The following is a 21,027-nucleotide window of genomic DNA, read 5'->3' on the forward strand; positions in this document are numbered from 1 at the left end:
AATTCAGAGACGTTAATGTGCGGTGATTGAGAGACAGTGTGAGGGCTGAAAAGGAAACGCAGGGCATCAAATGATTCCACACACCAAGATGTGTCTTTTATATTTTACCTTTAAGGGACACTTATATGTCAACGATGTAAGAAAAAGAGTATCCCCCCCCCCCCCCCCCACACCCCAGCAGTTGGTTTAAAAGTTTTGCGAAAAACAACTTTGTCCAAATAATCTTTTTTCCCACAGACCAGCAAAGGAAATTTCGACAACCAATTATATGGTACCCGGCCAGGAATTTTCTTTGGTAATTTAGAATATGGTGCATATGATTAATGCAACTCCATGTAGTAAGCAGAGGTGTGAAATCCAGGTGCAAAAAGTAAATACCCGAGCATGGTTTGGCTTGCAGGCGGGGGACACCGTGAACCGGTTGCCAGCCAATCGCAGGGTACATGGAGATGAACAACCAACCGCGCTCACACTCACACCGAAGGACAAATTTGAGTGTTCACTCAGATTGCCATGCATGTTTTTGGAATGTGGGAGGAAACCGGAGTACCCAGAGAAAACCCACACAGGCCCGGGGAGAACATACAAACTCCATACAGGGAGGCCGGAGCTGGAATTGAACCCGGTACCTCAGCACCCTGAAGTCGACGCGCTAATCACTGGACCACTGGGTCACATATATATATATATATATATATATATATATATATATATATATATATATATATATATATATATTTTATATTTTACAGTTTCTGAGTGTGACATGAGACAGAACAGCAACAAAAAAAGCAAAACAGATTATTTATACTGTGTTCTAGATATGCATAACACTACCGCAGATTTCACATAACAAATACCCCAAAAAAGTTCACCATAAAACCGATTCGTTAAATAGTCATAATGGCATTTAAAACAAATGAAAACAACTTGATTTGTAGGTGGCCAAGATGAGATTTAAATGCAAAGTAGTTGAAAGATTTCTCGACAAAAAAAGGAAGAAGAGTAAAAGTGATTGAGGAAAAAAGAGTCCATTCCCCTCTTGGGGGTCTTCTGAGATAAGAGGGCAGCAGAGATAAGGTGGGTTTCAAACGAGACAAACAGCATCACAAGCACATATTGCGATCACATCTCAAGTGGCAAGGAAAATAACCACAAGTATCCCACAGGGATTCAAATATTTACTCACTTGCACCAAATTTGAGCAGACGACTTATCGCCAATGTGTTGGCTGGTCGCGTTGAAAGTAGCTAATGCTGATAAGAGTTTGTTTTGGAAAAATAGCAATCAAGAGCTCTTCAGGTTGACTGCAGCCAAAAATCAGCCATCAGTAGAATCAGGATCTATTTTAGTACAAGGAGCCATGCAGCCACTCATGCACACAGCGCACACGCGGCAATAGTATTTCTCTTTATGTAGTTTCGGTATCGTGTTGACCAACAAAGTGAAGAAGTGAAATGAAAAGAGAGGCACATGGAGTTGGAAGCCTGTCACCACAGCGAAGCCTATTTTCGGTATGACTCATGCCTTTGGGATGGATGGAAACAGATTGTAATGAATTAAAAAACTTAGTCAAAAGACAGACAATCCCCGAAATATAATTAAGATGAAACATACATGTATATTTCAGACTGAAATATATACGGCACTGTATACAAATTACAAGAGGAGATATATATAAGCAGTATTTTATATATAAGCATTTTCCGATCCACTTTATCCTCACAAGGGGCACTAGGAGGGGGACACCTTGAACAGTTTGCCAGCCAATCGCAGGATCCATACATAGACTAACAACCATCTGTGCTCACATTCATACCGAGGGACAATTTAGAGTGTTCCATTAACCTGCCACGCATGTTTTTGAATGTGGGAGAAAACCGGAGTACCCGGATAAAACCCACGCAGGCACGGGGAGAACATGCAAACTCCATACAGGGAGGCCGGAGCAAACCCTGCACCTCTGCGCTGTGAGGTCGACACACTAACCAATCGACCACCGGGCCGCCGAAAATTTAATTTAATTTCTTTTCATTTATTTTTCAAGAAAGCAGATGTTTAGCATTGCACTCAATCAGAATTGTGCTCATTCAAACATCCGTTTGTGTTCACTGAGACCTAAGGAGAGATTCGTGTGTGGCACATGCACCGACGCTAAAGGTGTCTTTTTCTTGAACACATGACTAATATTCATCTTTTTGTATTTCTTGACTGCAGCTGGCGCCTCTGTTGACGGCAGTATGTATGACCGCCTCTGCAGATCACTGACATAGATGTAGTGCCAGATGTATGGTAGATCTGAGTATTCGAAATTTTGTGAAGGGGTTCAGATTTGCTTCTATTTAGAGTCGACGTTTAGGTTCGCTTGTGTTTACTTCTTCCATTCGTTTTTCCAGTCGTGGTTTACTCTCCAGTAGAAACATTAAGGTTGAACACAGTCGGTTCCCAGACAGCTAATGTTTTGCACGTCAACATGCATGACGGCACTTCAAGGACTGAGACTCCGTCGAGCAAAAATTTCCCAGAAAAGCTGGAAAATTGGGATGTTTCCATCTCTACGGTCTTTTGTAGTCTTTTCTTCTTCTTGCTTCAAGTCTTGCTTCTCTGAAGCGGGAATCTAACTTCTGAGACATCTTCTGTCATTTCAGACCACAACTGCTCTCTTTCCTTTCCTCGCTTGATCCCAGGCAGAGCCACTCATCCTCCTCCTTTAGGTATTTACAATGTGTACTCTCGCTCCTGCTTCTTGTGACGCCGTCTTCAAGTACCTCAACTTTTAATGAACAATGAGACTCCTTGCGTGAAGTCGCTTTGCTCAGTTTGAGTCGGGCGCCCGGCTCTGCTTAAAAGAGGAGTCGATGTCGCACGCGGCCACTAGCACGACATTGACCCTTCGTGAGCCCAAATCCAGCTCTGATTAATTAAGTCTGGGGGCGCCGTGGTTGCCTTTTTAAGCAGTCATCTCGAAGGGCAAGCCGCACTGTTCTCAAACGGCAAGGGGTATCCTATTTGCTTTTGCTAATCCTCTTTTCCTGTCTTCTTTCCCTCATTTCCGTGCCCGGTGGTGTTTTCCTCTCCTTTCCTGCTGTATTTTCCCCTCCACTCCATTTCTCCACCCTTTTATCAGCTCCAGGTCTGTTGAACATAAGCTCTTACGTGAGCGACACATCTGCCAAAATCAGCTGGACTGCCAGGGAGGAGCAGCAGGACTCGCAGCTTTACGTGGCTTATATGAACAACCGTAAGCTTCTTGCGACGGCTCCACAATGACACAAGTTTTTAGGTGACATTGATGCAAATGTAGTCCATCCAAAATAATGCTTCAACATTTTCTCCATAGCCATTGCCTCGAAATGGTACATGTTCTAAGTTAGATTTTTGGCATTCAGTGGAACCTCTTAAGATCGAACACAAGCCATGTTGCTTTATTCATTTCAATGACGGCATTGTGGGGAGTGGGGGGGGGGGGCTGAATGGAAATACAAATGGTCAGTTCCAGGGTCAAACTGTCAAAAAACTTTGAACATTAACAGTGACACAAGTGTAAAATAAGTTAACCACTGTTACTAGTAGGAGGTAACATTAACATATTTGTGAATACCGTTTTTTCCACAATATAAGGCACTTCGGCGTATCAGGCGTACCTCCAATGAATGGCCTATTTTAAAATGGTTTTCATATATACCGCTTTATAAGGTGCATAGAATAGAAGCTACAATAGTGGCAGATGTTGCATTATGCATCCACTAGATGGAGCTACGCTAAAGGCAATACAATACAATACGGCTTTATTTATATAGAGCAGTGGTTCTTAACCTGGGTTCGATCGAACCCTAGGGGTTTGGTGAATCAGTCTCAGGGGTTTGACAGGGCCTCTGCCATGGAGGTTAAGACACACCCAACTCAACATGTCAATAAGTTATGATATGCCCGCTTGGCCATCACTGGCTGGTTCATTTTGTGCACAATTAAAAAAAATGATACTTCATACTAATTGTGTTAACTTTTTTCAGTTTTTAATAAATGTGTTTTTCATGTCTTGAATTTGTAAAAAAAAAAATCATATTTTTATTTTTCACCAATGAAGGCTTAAGTGAATGCGCATATGAACTGGTTGGGTTCGGTACTACTAACACGGTTAAGAACCACTGATATCGAGCCTTCACAACCGCTGCAGCCGAAACAAAGCACTTTGCAGAACAATTAAAATACTACGTCCAAGAAATCTGAATATTGATCCATAAATATGGCCCATTGGATTATAAGGTGCACTGTCGGCTTTTGAGAAAATTGAATGATTTTAGGTGCCTTATAGTGTGGAAAATACGGTCATGGTAATTGATGCTGAGGGAAAAAAAACAACAAAAAACTCCTTCACCATGACAAGATAAGGTCGCAGAAACCTACTGTAGTTGGCTAATCTCAGGTATCTCACGGGCGTTCAACTTTGGAGCTTCCACTCTTGCAGCATGTCTTTATATCCTGCTCGGATTACCGTTTGAGACTCGCTGCTTGTGCACTTGTTGTGCTTGGCTTGTGTGTAGGTGATGGTAACTGGCGAATATCCAAGGCAGTAAATGCTTCCCAAAGCTTCCATGTAATTGACGGGCTCAATCCGGGGACGGTGTACACGGTGCGCCTCATGGCCAAGTCTTTGCTCGATAATGCTAGCATTTTCGAGGACGTTATCCAGACGCAAGTCACAGGTAAGAGGTGGCAAACATGTTGTGTCAAAGTCAGTAGCGCTTAGTGCCGCAAGTTGTCTACACCCACTTAGGGACCACCATCCACTCAAGCTCCCCCGGGAGCATTTAGATTGCTATTTAGCTATTTTTCTACTCAAGTTTTAAGACCTAATTTATTAAATTGATGTTTGTTTTTAAAACATTTTGTCACCTTGTTTCCGCTTTATAATTATTTGTTGACTTTTAATGTACATTCTATTCATTACTTTTGTTGGCACATTTTAAGTGATTTGTTTTTTTTGCTCTTGTCTTGCTGTTGTTTTTTTTTTAACCAAATATCATGAACCACATGACATTTTGAAAATACATGAGTAGTACCCTGGTTTAATTTTGCTACTTTTAGTAGCCCTTGATAATATTCAGTATCCCACTGCTTGATCACGCTGAATATTGTGGAACTCAACCCCAGTCTCCTTCTGTCATGTAATTATTAAACTGTTGCAATTGCTCACATTCATTATAATCCCATCTTCATGTTCGCCAGTGAATGATCAATAATCAATATTATTGGCAGAAATACAGGGCCCAATCATCAAATCAAATTTTGCGTCGGGCCTCACGGAGCGGGTTTCTTTCCACACAGTGTGATACTCACAGAGTGGAGCCAGCATTCCCGCTGATTCCTCCTCGCCGGCTTAAATCTGTATTTTCATTTCGACGCGAACATTCACTGGCGGCTATTGAAATGATTGTTTGTCATTGTCGGCAGGCGCGGCAGGTCAAGCAAGGAGCATATCTACCAAGGGCTGGTTCATCGGGACCATGTGTGCCGTGGCGCTCCTCACACTCATTGTCCTCACCGTCTGCTTTATGCGGAGAAACCAAGGTGGCAAGTATGCAGGTACGCCGCCGCCTGGAAGACAAGACGTGGTCGCCATGGACAAAGGTCAGTTAGTCTTTCAACGAGGGTTTGCTTTCGGGTCTCCGGTGTCTTTTTTGGGAAGTCAACCAAAATAGGGCTCTCTTGATTGACAAACGTACGTCATCATTCCCCTTTCTTTGGATGCAACTTGCTGTCACTGATCACGTTTTTCGCCTTTGTTTTGGTTGACCTCCTGAAAGAGTGCGCCTCAACCCTGACACACCAAGCTCTTAGCATCATGCATGCATGTCCCATTTTTGGGTAATAGCCTATCAGGCCTGGCACCTTTGAATGAAGTGATCACGACATGCTTCAACTCAATTCTCTGTCCTGAGAATTTAGTAGGACATGCAGGACTACTTGCACAGTTTGAAAGTAAAAGAAGCTTGACGTTCCAACCTGTCCAGTCGTGGAACACAAATCCAGAATCTAAACAAGAACTGGGCGACGTGGGACAATGCAAAATAGCTCAGCATCAGCTGTTGCTCTGTTGTTTCCAGCCATTGATCGTTGAGCGTTTACAGTAGTTCTGAGAGTTTCCAGAATTGTATTGTTCACTCATTTTATCACACCCTGACCTCTGAATGCCTAATTTATTTGAGTAAAGGCTTTCATAATAATAGAGGAACGTGGGAATGATTACCCGAACCCCAAAAATATGGCTCACTGTTGAAAGCCGTACACTAAGGTAATGCTTGCCCGATGTTTATTTGTTGTGTTGCTATCAACAACCGTCTACTTTTTTGCACACACAAAAAAATTAATTCTGTTCTTCCTTCTGTGAAAAATAACAAAATTAACTCGAAGAATGATGGTCATATTCCTAAATCGCCTGTCAAATTTCAGTCGTGTCACATGACACAATCTCTACTCAACTCAACTGTATTTCTAGAGCACTTTAAAACAACCACCGCAGCATACAAAGTGCTGTACATGAAACAAAAATAACTCACGTGACAACAAATTAATAACAAAGACAGTAGAAAGTGCAAAAACAGTCAAACTAAAAATTGAGTCTCATGCTGAGCCGAAAGCCAAAGAAAAATAATCTGTTTTAAGACGAATTTTAAAGATAGGCCGAATGTTCAGTGGGCGGCCATTCCAAAGAGAGGGACCGGCAACGGAAAAGGTTCGATACCCTCTGAACCTCTGCTTAGTTCTCAGAACCCCAAATTGTGTCTGGTCCATGGACCTGAGGAGTAGCTCACAGAGGTAAGGTGGAGCGAGGCCATTTCAAGATTTGAAAACAAATAATAGGATCTTAAAAAGAGCTCTAAAATGTACAGGGAGCCAGTGAAGGGATGCCAGAGTAGGAGTTTTTTGTGCGGGCGCAGAAACAGTCAAAAGGTGAGCAGCAGCATTCTGGACCAACTGGAGACGCTGAATGGAGGATTGGCTGACTCCAAAGTAAAGTGCATTACAGTAATCCACGATACATTGGAGTCAATATTTTCTGTAATCCCGACAAATAGTTCATCCTCCTCTTTAATGAGCATACTTTTGTCTCTTCTCTACCAAATCCAGTGCATAAGTGAGTTCCTACTAAACTTTCAGCAGAACAGGCTCTGACAAGCTAGCGACTGCATGCGAAAACTGTTTTGCATGCCTGTGTAAAGCGCTACTTCTGAATAAAAATCATGTCAAGAGGGGATGAGGCGGTTTCGACTTCTCACCTGTGCGTGTGCACCCGCTGGGCCTCAGTGCTTCCCCTGGAGCAGAGAGATACTCATTCTCCTCACATGTGCTTTATTTCCTCACAAGCTGTCTTCCCCCTTTGCAAACCAACTCAGCGTGGGTAGTTTTTGACAAGTATTGAAAAATTTCACAAGCACTTTTGGACCTCCCGTCTTTGCCCATCCAGTTCTTTATATGAAACCCTTTTTTCTGCTCCGTTCGATTTCAAGGCAAGAATAAAAAAAAAAACACAAACAAACTGTGGAAGAACAGAAGCTCTGTGTGCTCACACTTGATAGAATGTTTACACATGCCATTTGTAGTTTTACCCCACAAAAGATTTTGAGTCCTGTCTTTTGAAATCTAACGCTGGCATGCGCTCAAATGCTTTTGTGTGGATTTTTGATTATTTTTAGCTTGACTGTTATGTGGGTCTTTTCTCTTTTTGCAAGCCTTGCCTGGCAGTCAACGAACAAAATGCTGTCGAGGTGCAACGATTGACTGTTCGACAACTAATTGGGCATCGAATTAATCTATTTAGGATATTTGATTAATTGTTGAGACACCTTGTTTAGTTTCGAATTGTACTAATGCTCAGAATTTCGGATTCTCCTGAGTAAATATTTTTCAGATTTCTGTGGTCCTCCATGAAAGCCGATTTATTCGCTTTGTGTATCAAAATGAAACATCTGCAAGCATCTTCTTTAACTTTGGAAAACAACGAACAACATTTTTGCCCATTTTCTGACTTGAATTGATCATTCAGCATAATTAATTTTCTGTGTGTTTTCTGTACAGTTAATCTTAAATACTATCCTGTTTATTTGATTAAGTGATGGAAAAAAAATAAAAAATAAAAAATTAATCAAATTCGAGTGATCGGCAAAATAATTGACCGAGTAACCGATTATTAAAATAATTGATCGTTGCAGTTCAAACTATTTCGTTGCTATTTTGAACTATCCTTCAATGGGCACGCACAAGAACCCTGAGGATTGTATGAACTATTATTGCGGGCATGCAAAGTGTGGATCCAATCAGTCCCGATCAAATAAAGCCATGTATAATTGCCAAAATGCCCCCCATTGTTTTGGCAGTGAAAGAGAAGGAAGACCCGCACCCTGATGAGGAGTCACAAGCGATGAATGATGACACCTTCTGTGAATACAGGTGAGCCGCCGCATTTGATTTTTAAGCAAATGACCCATGAACATTTTGTGCAGAGCCGGCAAGCCCATTCGGCAATCAAGGCAAATGCCTCCACAGTAAAACATCAAAATTGAGAACAAAATAAATACAAAAATAAATAATGAATTCACTTTTCCAATCGATAAGCTAAGATCAATTCAAACCTCCTCCCTAAGGGGAGAGGTGTGAATTAATTGATGTAACACAAGAGAACTTTGTGAACATGTGAAAATGACCGTCGCTCTTTTGGGACTCAGGGAAGAAAAAAGGAAGAGAAGAGGAGGAAATTAAAGGAGAAAGAAATGTTCAAGAGACCATCTTGAAATGAAGCATCAGTTGTACTCTGCAAGTCTTTTAGCACAGTGTACTGTTAAGTTGATGGGCTGTATTTTATTGCAAAGTGTGGTCTGAATGTGCACACGGGTAGAGTCTTTTCGTAGACGAGTGCAGGTAGAAAGGGGCTTTTGCGACGTTGTGGGCATGAACACAGCCGACGAGCGTCCCAGCCTCTCATTTTCTTTAGAAATGGGCACGCAAGATGTGCACAGTCTTTGACATTGCAGAAGCAGAAATAGGCTCTATGTAAGAAAAAAAAATTATCCTATATATCCAAGGCAATGGTAAAAACAATGCCATTTTATTTTGCCGATGAAGGGGCACAATATAATACCTCACCTGGTGGGCCACATCGGGTACGGCCGGCCGGCTCTGATTGTGTGTGGTGAAAAAGCTACACGGTGAACACACTTTTATTTTCTTTCACTTTCATTTAATTTCTTCCCCATCCAAAAAGCAAACCTTCCGTTCTTGAGCTTTACGAGGACGAGCCTAGAAGACACTTTTCAACTTTCCGTCATGAAATCGGCTAGGTAATCACTCTGTAAAAACCTAACTAGTTGGACTAGTACCCAATAGACGTGTTGTGCTCCCTTTAGCCACATACAGAGCCTTTTTTAATTGAGATGAGTATTCGCTAATGTGTAGTTTGTGTATTGCTTGTGGCATCAGTAGTAGTACCGCTTTAGAATGTGCATGTACGTGTTTTTCCGCCTCTTGTCACCGATTTGTTTGCATTATTGTTGAAATCTCGTTCATGATTCACTCTTCCGTTTACGCCATACTTTGGGAGAATTTTTTGACCCTATTCTTGTGGATGCTTAAAAGACTGCAAGTCAATGTCCTTTGTAAATTAAAACTGAAGTAGATCTACTTTCATAAACTTTCATATAAATGGTTCATCTACCCTCATTTTAATGCAAATGTAACCTGTAAAATCAAGACAGTGATGTGCTATAATAAATCTGATATTGGAATAGGCTCCAGCACCACCCTCCTCGAAAGTCGCTGATGTTTTAGTGGGACACTCGACTGACTTTTGTGCGGGCGGCGTGGGATCGGTTGCCACTTGGTGACGGCGTGGATGTTGATGTGAATGGTTGTTCATATCAATGTGTGCCCTGCGACTGGCTGGCAATCAGTTCAAGGTGTAGTTGGCCTTTCGAACTCAGCTGAGATAGACTGCAGCAGCACCCCCCGCCCCCGACTACCCTGTACAGGATAATCTGTATCAAAAATGGCATGACAAATCTGATATTCGTGATTGTAATGCAGATTTTTTTACTTTGTTAGTAAATGCACGAGAAGAGGAGCATGAAAAAAATAATCACGTGAAATTAGAATCACAATATTGAGGGGGGAAAAAAAGATAACAATTACGTGTATTTTTCAAAATCATTCGGCCTTTGTTGTCACTAGCAAAGCAACAATGCTAGTTTTGTTCGCTTTGGTGTTTTTCATGCAAAGCGCGGTCTAACTGTGCGCATGGGTGGAGTTTTTTTCTTTTGGTATTTTTGTAGATACACGCAGTTAAAAACAAATGTTTGCGCCATTGTGGGGGTGAACACAGAGACCGTCTTCCAACTGATCTTTTGTGTCCGTTTGTGTAACTTCCATCACAACAGGTGTGTGTCAGCCAAGGAGAATTAAAGATGATAATAATAATAATAATAATAATAATGTTTTCAAATAAGTCATTTTGACAAATTTTCAGAGGGTTCAATGCACGCTGTTGTAATGTTTACAGTATGAACGAAATGTCAAGTCAAGTCAAGTCAACAGTATTTATAGAGCACTTTCAAACAGCCATCGCTGCATACAAAGTGCTGTACATGGAGCAATTTAACATGCACAATAAACAGTAAGACAAATCGGTAATAAAGGCGGTAGAAAGCACCAAACAGTAAAACCAAGAACAAATCTAAGTCATGCTGAGTCGAATGCCAAAGAATACAAGTGAGTTTTGAGGAGGGTTTTGAAGATGGGCAGCGAGGAGGCTTGCCGAATGTTTAGTGGGAGGTCATTCCAGAGAGAGGGACCAGCAACAGAAAAGGCTCGATCCCCTCTGAGCCTCAGTTTAGTTCTTGGTACTTCTAATAAAGTCTGGTCCACAGACCTGAGGCGCCGGGCAGGTGTGTAGGGGCGGATGAGCTCAGAGAGGTAAGGTGGCGCGAGATTATTCAGAGATTTGAAAACAAATAAGAGGATCTTGAAAATAACTCTAAAATGAATGGGGAGCCAGTGAAGGGATGCCAGAGTAGGAGTTATGTGCTCCCTCTTACGAGTACCAGTCAAGAGGCGAGCGGCGGCATTCTGGACCAGCTGAAGGCGCTTAATGGAGGACTGGCTGACTCCAAAGTAAAGGGCATTGCAGTAATCGAGCCGGGATGTGACAAAGGCATGAATTACCATTAATAATGAAGTGATAACATCAACCAAACACATCCATGGAGCTCAGCATCTGTCACCGGCACCTCGTTTCATATTCACCAAAATACTGTTACACCACCTGTGCCAGAACATAGAACCTGCCTTCAGCTGGTTTAAGGTTTAGTCTACTTTCAGCTACCAAATTGTGAGTTGCTCCAGAGGCCCAGCATATGGTCTGCCAAATTCCCAAACAACCATGCTTGCACCGGCATAAAAAATCAAGATGTGGCAGTTTTCATGCCCGAATGCACATGGGTAGTCTCAGAAAACAGCCCTAAACGTCTTTGGCGGTGAGTGCATGTCCACTCTTTTGTGTCGGTCATTTCCCAAAACTGCAACAACATCAATTCTACAATTTTCTGTGGCAGTCATCTATGTATATGCAAGTAGCAAGGCCGATAGAGTGACAAAAAATATGAGAAAAGGGCACCAGATTAAACCAATCTCCTCTTTCAGCTGCAGAGACAGCACCATTTACTCGTCAATACGCAGCCCAGTGAAACCACTTTATGTTTCAAAGCCACGGGGGAAGGGTCAGAGATTTTAACCCGCGCAGACCACAGGCAGAAAAGGATCAATGAGTCATGCAGGCCTAAATCACATATTCAAGTACACAAGGCTTTCGCAGCAGCACTCTCTTTGCCATGTGCGGCTAGAGATGAGTGGGCGTCGGTCGGGTTAACTTGGCCAGTGCGTTGGATGATGTGGTAGGATTCAGCTTCGTATGGTAGCAAAGTTGAATTGGAGTTAAAAATGCTGGCAGCAGCCCACCTTAATGGGCAAATACACCCTTTAACGGCCACTCATTGCCGATTGAAATGTTCACTTTTAAAATTTTTACTGCGCATGTCAGTTTGTAATATAAGATGGAGATACTGTATTTTCTGCACTATAAGGCGCTTCGGATTATAAGGCGCACCTTTGATGAATGGCCTATTTTTAAACAGTTTGAGATATATGCTGCACACTTCATTATAAGGCGCATAAAATAGAAGCTACAATAGCGGCTCCGGTTGCGCTACGCTAAAGTTAATACAATACAATACAGTTTGATTGATATAGAGATTTCACAACCACTGCAGCTGGAACAAAGCCATGAAAACTGGTCACAAACACGGACCTGAAACATAAATATAAAGATAAATTATAAAACAATAAAAGGCAAAAGGTATGAAGACAATTGATTCAGCAAAAAGTCTGATACATCTCCTGGGCTCACATCCACAAGTGGCAAAATATCCTTCTAAGTCTTGCTCGACTTTTCTTCCTTCGTTCAGTCAGTCGTTAACTCTTTGGTATTGATCTTCATTTCATCATGGCTGCGCAGAGCTCGCAAAGTAGTTGTCTGTTTGAGTGCGTGTTGGCAAATGCACGTCAATTAGTGTCGGGCAGAACCCTTTGGGGTTACAATTGGTTCCTGCTAATAATCACCACTAGATGGCATAGGAACTCTAACAGGGAAACAACTCAATGGAGAATATAAAGAGACTGGAACACCATATTTAAGGCGCGTCGGATTATCGGGTACACTTTTGGGAAAATTGAATGCTTTTAGGTGCGCCTTATAGTGCGGAAAATACGGTAAATCTCTTCTTTACAAATTGGTTGGAAAAAACCCCCAACAATTTGTTGACTCCAGTGTCAGGTACATAAATAGTTTAAACACATAATTCAACTCGGATTATGTTTTTGCGATGCCGAGGGGCGAAATGTGATGCATTGGATGTTGTTTAGAGATAGAAAATGGCTGTTTTGGGTTAATTTGTGCTGTTGGGTTTTCGGGAGATCTAAACATTTATTACCTGCAAGCTTCATTGAATTCAATCAAAAACATTCTAACATATTTGAACGTTGTACACTCGCTCACACTACACACTAAACAAAAAAACGACATACTTGTACTTTAAGAACCCCCACCTCCTTCCCTACCCCCTCAATTTAAAGCAGTCCATCTGTGTCTCGAATGACCTTCTTTCCTCGAAATATACAAAGGAAAAGAATTACAGCGCATTTAACATGAACTGATAACACAATGGTGTAAATGACAGGACTCCTCTTTTTGAGGGTTGCATGGGGTCGGGAGGAGTTGGTTCTGTCTCATGCAAATTCGCCACTTCAATCACTGCGCTTCTGCACTGCTGCTTCACTCCCGAGTACATTTTTCGTTACCACAACGACCAAAGGCAGCATGTGGGTGGAGGGCAGTGCGCAAGGAAAAAAAGCCAGCTCCCATAAAGACTGAATTCGATTTTCACTCACGGAGGCAGCACTTCGTCCCCAAATCTCTGAATTATACTTGACAGTTTGTGTTGCTGATTCATGCATACGGTGCATGCAGCAGACACCTCACCAATCATAATGCTCTCCGTGCCCCTCGGTCGACAACTGCATTTGTGCCTTGCTATGTTTAGCATGCTTATATGTGCAAACCCTTAAGCTCTGCTTACCTTTTGGCTTTGGCGTGATTGTGCTTCAATGTAGTCCGCCCGAACATGACAGATATTTCCCAAGCCGAGCTGCCAAGGCATGAGCGCTGAATTCTAACATCAGCATTCAGCAAAATTCAGAGCAAACACATTTTGCAGAACTGGACAGCGAGCAAAAGCTTCCTTGGTGGTTTGATTTCACACTTGTTGGGTTAACAGGCACCCCAGGGGACAACTGCAAAGTAGAATGTACACACACGAGCAATTAAAAAGGCCATTTTCTATAACGTGTACTCTTTACAACAGACATAAACGGTGTTCCTCCATTAAAAGGAAGCTTTTTAAGAAATACTGTAACTTTCTGAACTGTAATTGTTCATTGGTGGGGGTTTTTTTCTTGTTGTCGGTTGCTATGCCGACAGAAAGGAGAATCAATTGAATCCCATTGTGCTCAAGATCACCGCTTGCTATTTTTGTGACAATGGTGTGTTTGTTTGCTCGCACACACAAGAAATCACCTAAAATAGCCCTTGCTGCCTTCTTCCATTCTGAACCTCGCCAGTCACAATTGCACGCTGGCTGCCAATTGCTTTCCTGTGACGCTTGCCAGGACAATAATTCAACGGGAAGAAACGTGCTGTCTTGGGTGTCTTCAAACTGTTCATGCGCTGGAGCTCCGAGATGTGATAAGAAGGTTTCTCTGCAGCCCCAAAAGCAATTTGCGGCCATGAAAGTGAAGCCGGGCCGATCACTCTGACTCACTCACTGGTGTGCACACGCTGACGTGGCTCAAACACACACGTCAGACATTCTTTGCGTCTTGGTGCTTTCACCGGGATGTAGGTCATTGTATGATACCGATGACTGTTGAGTTGTCCCCGTGAAGCAATTTGGACCACAGTGGATTTGGACTCAGTCCGCTTTAGCCACCTCTGTCGCCAACAGGAAGTGTTCACTCGGCGTAAAACCGGCACGTCTTGATTTTTGCGCCGGGCAAGTCAAATTTCCGGTGTTTGGAAATCTGGCAGACCGCGTTGCATCATGCGAGGTGTGCTGACTTTAAAGGTAATGAGTGGAGCCGCTTCCTTTGGCCCGGGAAACAATCGACTGTGTTGATTCGCACAACGGTGCTTTCTAACTGCGCCTGCTGACAAAAATACCAAAAGAAGGAAAAATCCATCCATGGGCGCAGTCGCACTGGGCATGAAAATAGGGCCCAATACTTTCTCATTTGAACGTTGTAGGAAGACTTTTACCACTTCAAAACAAGAGCTCCGTTGCGAAAGGAACTACGACAATATTATTTATTCTGTACGACTATAATGTTGGATCACATGGAACAGTTGTTGCTTTCTTAATCTGAAAGAGTTGATGCTCTCTTTTCTTGTTTACTTTGTTTACCCATCGAATGGCCACAAGCATTTGTGGAGGAGTTTGGCATGGCTTAAATAGGAACATAATAAAATCTGGCACAGATCCGACAAAAGTCTCATTCCACAATCGTTATTCACTCACATTAATGAAGCCAGGTGCAGGGGTTTTCCTTCCTTCACTCGGTGTAGAGATCAACAAAGTCCAGACACATGCAAGGTTGGAGCATCTCCGACAGTACTGGTCCGATATTAGATCATTCTGCTTTGGTGGCGTCATAGCAAAGAGAAAATTCGCCAATGACTAAAATTGTGATAAGGGGTTGACTGCACGTTGGTGTCTGTTTTAAGGAATTTGTCTCGCACCAAAGTGCCTACAGATAAAAACACCCCTTGTTCAAAATAATGGCGGCCTACCTTTTTTCATAATGTGGACGGTTTGAATCTCAATATTTGTTCAACTCCGGTGTATTGCTGGAGGGAGTTTTGGGAATTCAGGGTAGGAGTGAGTGAGTCTGCTCCCATCTGTTTAGAATGCCTCTCATGCTTGGTTTCATGGAGCTGTTCTGACTGCCATCCCCCCAGAGTGCCCTTAGCCTGGCTATGATGTTGTTTTCCTGGCTTTAAAGTTGAATTCGGGCTTCACTTATGCCCTTTGAGTCTCTGAAGGCAATAAGCCACCCACTGCTTTGCCACGTGTCCGGAGAGCTGACAAGTGGTAATTATGCTTCGGATCATTTCTCTTTAAGAGACACGACTCTGTTGCTTTGCCCTGCTGTCCAGTGTGGGAACAGCAGGTGGTCATGGCTCGGGGTCTGCTTCCAGCCATGAGGGGGGGGGGGGGGGGGGGGAATTCCATTTCTTCTTTTCCATTTACCTTCACCTAGTATCCGGATTTTTCTTTTTTTTTTCCAGCACTCCTAACTTCATTGAAATTGGGTTCGTACAATCTTTACCAAAATGGCCGTTGGCCTCCCATTTGGTTGGTTAAGAAAAACACAGGAAGGCGATATTCTTGAGACCATTCCTTCAAGAGAGAAGCATCTACAAGAAGTGAAAACAGTGATCGGCTCCAGCTCACCCATTAACAGGATCAAAAGTGGATGGAAGGATAAATGAATCGCATTCCGAAGAAAATGCCACGATGGAAAGTAGCCAGAGAGAATCTTTCTGTTTCCCATGCACTTGCAAAGCAAGCCGCTGTGGGTATGTTGCTAATTTCAGTTGTATGTTCGACATGTCAGAGAACGCTGACTGATTCCTTTGCTATCAAAAGACATGAATTGTGAAAACACTTTGAAACTTCATAAAACCTGTGGCTAAGACGGCCAAAACTTCCTCTTGGACCTGATGTTTCTGTGCTGCCCTGGAACCAAGTCAGTGCAGGTCAATGGCCAGACAAAAGTAATTACTGTGGGCCTGGTGATGTGCCTCCACTCCATCATCCAGCTTCTTGTGAGGTGGGGGCCCGCGGGAAAGCTTTGTTGCACAACCAGCTGAGGCCAACTTACCGAACATCCCGAAGGAGCTGCGACACAAAAGCATTGAGCCTCCCCCCTTTTTTTAATCAGCACATTGAAAGTCACTGTGGGCGGGCAGCGGCGTCCGTGGCATTACACCGCTCTTCGATAACAGCCACTTATCTTCACCGTGCAACAATCATCAGCCAAAGGAGGTTTGATAAGAGTTGAATATGTGGAGCGCATGTGGCCTGCATGGAAAAATGGCCTAATGAAATAGAATAGAAAAAGCAAAGATAAGATTGCTTATTAAAAGTCCACGTGAAGGAGACCTTTGAAATCTTATGGTGTGTCTTTGTGCTCAAAACGTGTTGGACAAAAGTGTCGCATTGTAGCATGCCACTATTGTTTCGATCAGTACTTGACTCTTCTGTCATAGTGGTTGCTCTCCGTTTAAAAAGGGCTGTATGTCAACAATGGGAGGAAAAAAAATGGACATTTGTCGAAAATGTATTTTTAATGAAATCTTATTTGTTAAAAATGTTTGGGTTGAAAAGATATGTGACAAAACACTCCACACCTGGTTTGTGGGCTCCCTCAAATTAGACATACCTTATTTTCATGACTATAAGGCGCCATTAAAAGTCTTAAATTTTCTCCACAATTCGCCTTATAATGCGGAGCATCTAGTCACTAGACGTTCCGCATTATAAGGCTAGAGTCTAGTGTATGCGCCAAGTTCCAAAGCCTGACTGAGAGCACTTCTGGCCGACACGCTGTTTATACAGAGAAAAGGTGGACGTGAGTGAAGTCCGCCAATGAGTGAAGGGTGGGCGTGTAAGGGGACGCTAAAGGCACGCCCCTAGCATGCTGTATGTTGAAGCTGGCGTATGTTTTACCATGCCTGGCTGCGCCTGTCAAATACAGAAATAGCACCCGTTACTGAGACTGCGCCCAACAATACGGTGCGCCGAATGATCGTGAAAATACGGTACATATTTTCATTTCATCCATCCATTTTCCGATCCGCTTTATCCTCACAAGGGTTGCGGGGGGTGCTGGAGCCGCTACCCCCCCCTCTTCAGGCAGTATGTGAGGGACACCCTGAACTGGTTGCTAGCCAATTGCAAGGCACACAAAGACGAACAACCATCCGCGCTCACACTCACACCTCGGGACAATTTTAAGTGTTCAATCAGCCTGCCATGCATGTTTTTGAAATGTGGGAGGCAACCGGAGTACCCGGAGAAAAGCCACACAGGCCCGGGGAGAACATGCAAACTCCACACAGGAAGGCCAGAGTTGGAATTGAACCCGGTACCTCTGCACTGTGAGGTCGACGCGCTAACCACCGGGCTGCCCGAGTGTAATTACAATCGTAACAATTTAAGAGTGCATTTGGTGAAATTTTCACTCCCGTAATTTTCAAATTCATCATTCCCACCAATGCGCACCGGGCTTCTTTTTTGTATTACTGGTTCCACATTGTACTTAATTTTTCAGCTAATGTTGAACCTCATTATCAGACAGATTTTTCTGCTCTCACAGAGGGTGCAATCTCACTGCATAAACAAAAAAACAAAACAAAACAAAACAAAAAAACATTGACGTGTTTTGCCTTTTCATCATAAAATAAGGATTTGCGTCGCGCTTTTTAGGATCACAATAGCAATTTACGTGTTACGTGCTGAGGACAGGTTTAAATCCACCCCCCCCCCCCCCCCATCTTTCTCAAGCTCCTGCACCTCCCTTAAAGCCTCCCAAGGGAAGACACAACTCCGGCTGATAAATAGCATCCACCTCTGCACTTTACTGCTTTGTGTTGCGAATACCAACTCAAAGGAGGCAGAGTGGTTTTGCGCATTAGAAAGCAGGACAGTGAGGGAGAAATATCCTGTTTTGAGGTGACCTCCCATCTTGTCGAGAGACACCAGTGAAAGTTGGCCGGTTGCCTCGCTCTTAAATTGGCATCTAATCTCCTCGGTCCTGGTGTGCGCCCCTCGGGAATACCGGGAATGACAGGCTGTTTGTCTGGAATTGTCTGTGCCCCCACCGCTCTCTGCCAGCCTCCTGCCTGATTCCGCTCCCTTTCTCAATCTCAGCCTTCAACACCAACCCTCCTCCCACACACACACACACAGACACACACACACACACCTTCATTTTTCTTTCAGTGTTTGGAATGAGCTAGACTCTTGCAATTTCCATCACAGGCTCTAAAGAGATTTGAAATTGCCTTTGGTCATGGAGTCGAGGCAATTAGCAATTAGTGAAGTGATTGTAGCTGCCTCCCTCGTGCCATGCAGCCGCTGCATCTGCACCCCGCTTGCAACCCCGATGCGGTGAAACCGTAAGAACCGAGTCGGTGAGGCAGTTCCCGCGGCCAAACATTTGATAGTCTGTACATGATTTGCTATTTCAGCGTTTCTGCTCGGTACGTCGCGCGTTCACTTATAGAGTCAGGTAGTCTCCACAGGCATTGTGCGTCGCCATGTCTTTGTATATGCATTGCACTACTGACCCTGGTCTGTTGTTGATGGCAGTGACAGTGATGAAAAGCCACTGAGGGGCAGCTCGTGTTCCCTGAATGGCGATGATGCGGTCGGGGACGGCGAGAGCAGAGACAGCCTGGTGGACTACGCTGACGGCGGAGGAGAATTCAGCGAGGACGGCTCCTTTATCGGGGAATATTCAGGACACAAACGAGGCGGATCTGTCACCGAGCCCAATGGATTCGACCCCGTCAGTGCATAATGCCAAGCTTCCTCTTCAGATTTTGACAAGAATTGCTCTGTGTGAGGGCTTTCGCAACGTTACTTATAGCACACATAGCTAAAATATGAACCACTAGAGATGTCTTTTTTCAGAAATGTTGCCAAGAGACTGTAAAGACAAGTGTTGTACATACCTAAAAACAATGAACTGAATGATTGGATTGAGAGTTTTATTACAATAATTTAAAGAAAATGTTTTTTTTACAGGTCAGTCACATTCTGTTGTTATACTGTGTTTACATGGTGTTCGGCATCAACACATATACAAACAAATACATTTACATTTAATACCATCATAGCCTCGCCCTATTTTTTGGAAGGTTCAAATTATTATTTTTTGTCTTCTGAATGTAAATTAAAAAAATACTATAATGAGTTGTGTAATCAGTGAATCAAATCAGCGATTTTCTATGCCACTGGGGTTTGTGAGTGAGCTGGAGCTTATACCGGCGGATTTTACATGCGAGGCGGGGTACACACCTGAACTGGCTGCCATCCAATCGCAGAGCACATACAGAATTGGCAGACGACCATTCCCACTCACATACCAGTCGTCAATTTAGTCTTCAATTAATCTAATGTACGTGGGAGAAATTCAGAGTTCCAACAGAACGTGTGAATGATGAAACATGTGAGATTAAAATGCATTACGCAATCGCAGAGCACACATAGACGTACCATCCACGCACACATTCACACCTAGGGACAATTTAGTGTTCAATCAGCCTGCCATGCATGTTTCTGGAATGTGGGAGAAAACCGGAGTACCCAGAGAAAACCCATGCAGGCCCGGGGAGAACATGCAAACTCCACACAGGGAGGCCGGAGTGCTGTGGAGGATTTTTTTTTTTCTTAATTTTTGGTCCAACAGAACCAGTAGCTTACGAGCCAGTACCTTAAGCAACTGCTCAAGTCACTTTAGCTGAGGGTATTGTCTTGTTAAAGCTTTGTTACACTAATGTCACACGAAGAGACTTTTTTTTTCCAGGCAAAAAAACCTTGGCATCGATCATTTTGAAATTGCACTTTTCCGAAATGTTGTTATTGGTTTACCAAGTGGACAGTCTAAATTATGTTTTAAAAAAATAGTCAATTGTAAGCACCAAATAAGCGACACAATTGGGAGAAACCAAAGCGTGATCCTCCAAAGGGTCAAACATTCAAATCCAGGAATGCCATTCCCCCCACCATTGACCTCTCTTTAGTCCCGTCATGCATAATACACATTGCTCAAATATTAATCAAGGATATACTTTACATGATTCCAATGAAATAAGTGCTGAATATTTCATTGGCTTGAAGCTCCTTTTCTTTAGTTGTTGAGGACTTGAGAGTATCGCAAGAAAGAGATGAGAGAGAAAGAGAGAGATGCAAAATGAAGTCGAATTGTTGTTGTTGTTGTTGTTGTTTTGGGCCTATCACGTGGTGCGAGGCAGATGATGCATATTTTGTTTTAAACTGACTAGATTAAACAAAACCTTATGGAGGAAGGTAGCAGTCAAATTGTTGTCAATCTTTACTGAGGCATCTCCCATGGCACCAATTACCGCAGAGCCTTCATTCTCAGGAACTATACATCACCTTTTGATTCAAGGAGAAAAACAACGCAAAAATACCCAACTAACAAAGATTGCGGATGATTGACTCAACAACCTGTCTGGCAGACAAAGCATTCACATGGCTTCCCTGATGAACTGTATTATTTGTGAATCATTCTTATTGAAACTAAACTTTACTCAATCAACCTATTTGTTCAGTCACA

The 21,027-nt window shown here is 43.1% G+C and overlaps 1 protein-coding gene across 16 annotated transcripts in view; it reads left to right on the plus strand.

Annotated features, from left to right (window-relative positions):
* Positions 1-19,640, plus strand: part of LOC147210370 (neural cell adhesion molecule L1-like protein) — a 46,848-nt gene extending 27,208 nt beyond the window's left edge. For 5 of the 16 annotated variants that reach the window (XM_086109540.1, XM_086109572.1, XM_086109550.1 and 2 more), the window contains 7 exons: positions 2,218-2,238; positions 2,649-2,714; positions 3,128-3,241; positions 4,545-4,706; positions 5,455-5,631; positions 8,379-8,451; positions 19,035-19,640. In XM_086109540.1, the coding sequence (XP_085965666.1) occupies positions 2,218-2,238; positions 2,649-2,714; positions 3,128-3,241; positions 4,545-4,706; positions 5,455-5,631; positions 8,379-8,451; positions 19,035-19,245 (824 nt within the window). In that variant the 3' untranslated portion in view covers positions 19,246-19,640. Of the gene's footprint in view, positions 1-2,217; positions 2,239-2,648; positions 2,715-3,127; positions 3,242-4,544; positions 4,707-5,454; positions 5,632-8,378; positions 8,452-9,262; positions 9,339-19,034 lie in introns of all 16 variants that reach the window. The other 11 variants (XM_086109606.1, XM_086109582.1, XM_086109589.1 and 8 more) reach the window with 7 other exon arrangements.
* Positions 19,641-21,027: the final 1,387 nt, after the last annotated feature.

The sequence above is a fragment of the Hippocampus guttulatus genome, chromosome 1, assembly GCF_054856545.1.
Source record: "Hippocampus guttulatus isolate MCC_2025c chromosome 1, RoL_Hgut_1.0, whole genome shotgun sequence".
NCBI classification, from domain to species: Eukaryota; Metazoa; Chordata; class Actinopteri; order Syngnathiformes; family Syngnathidae; genus Hippocampus; species Hippocampus guttulatus.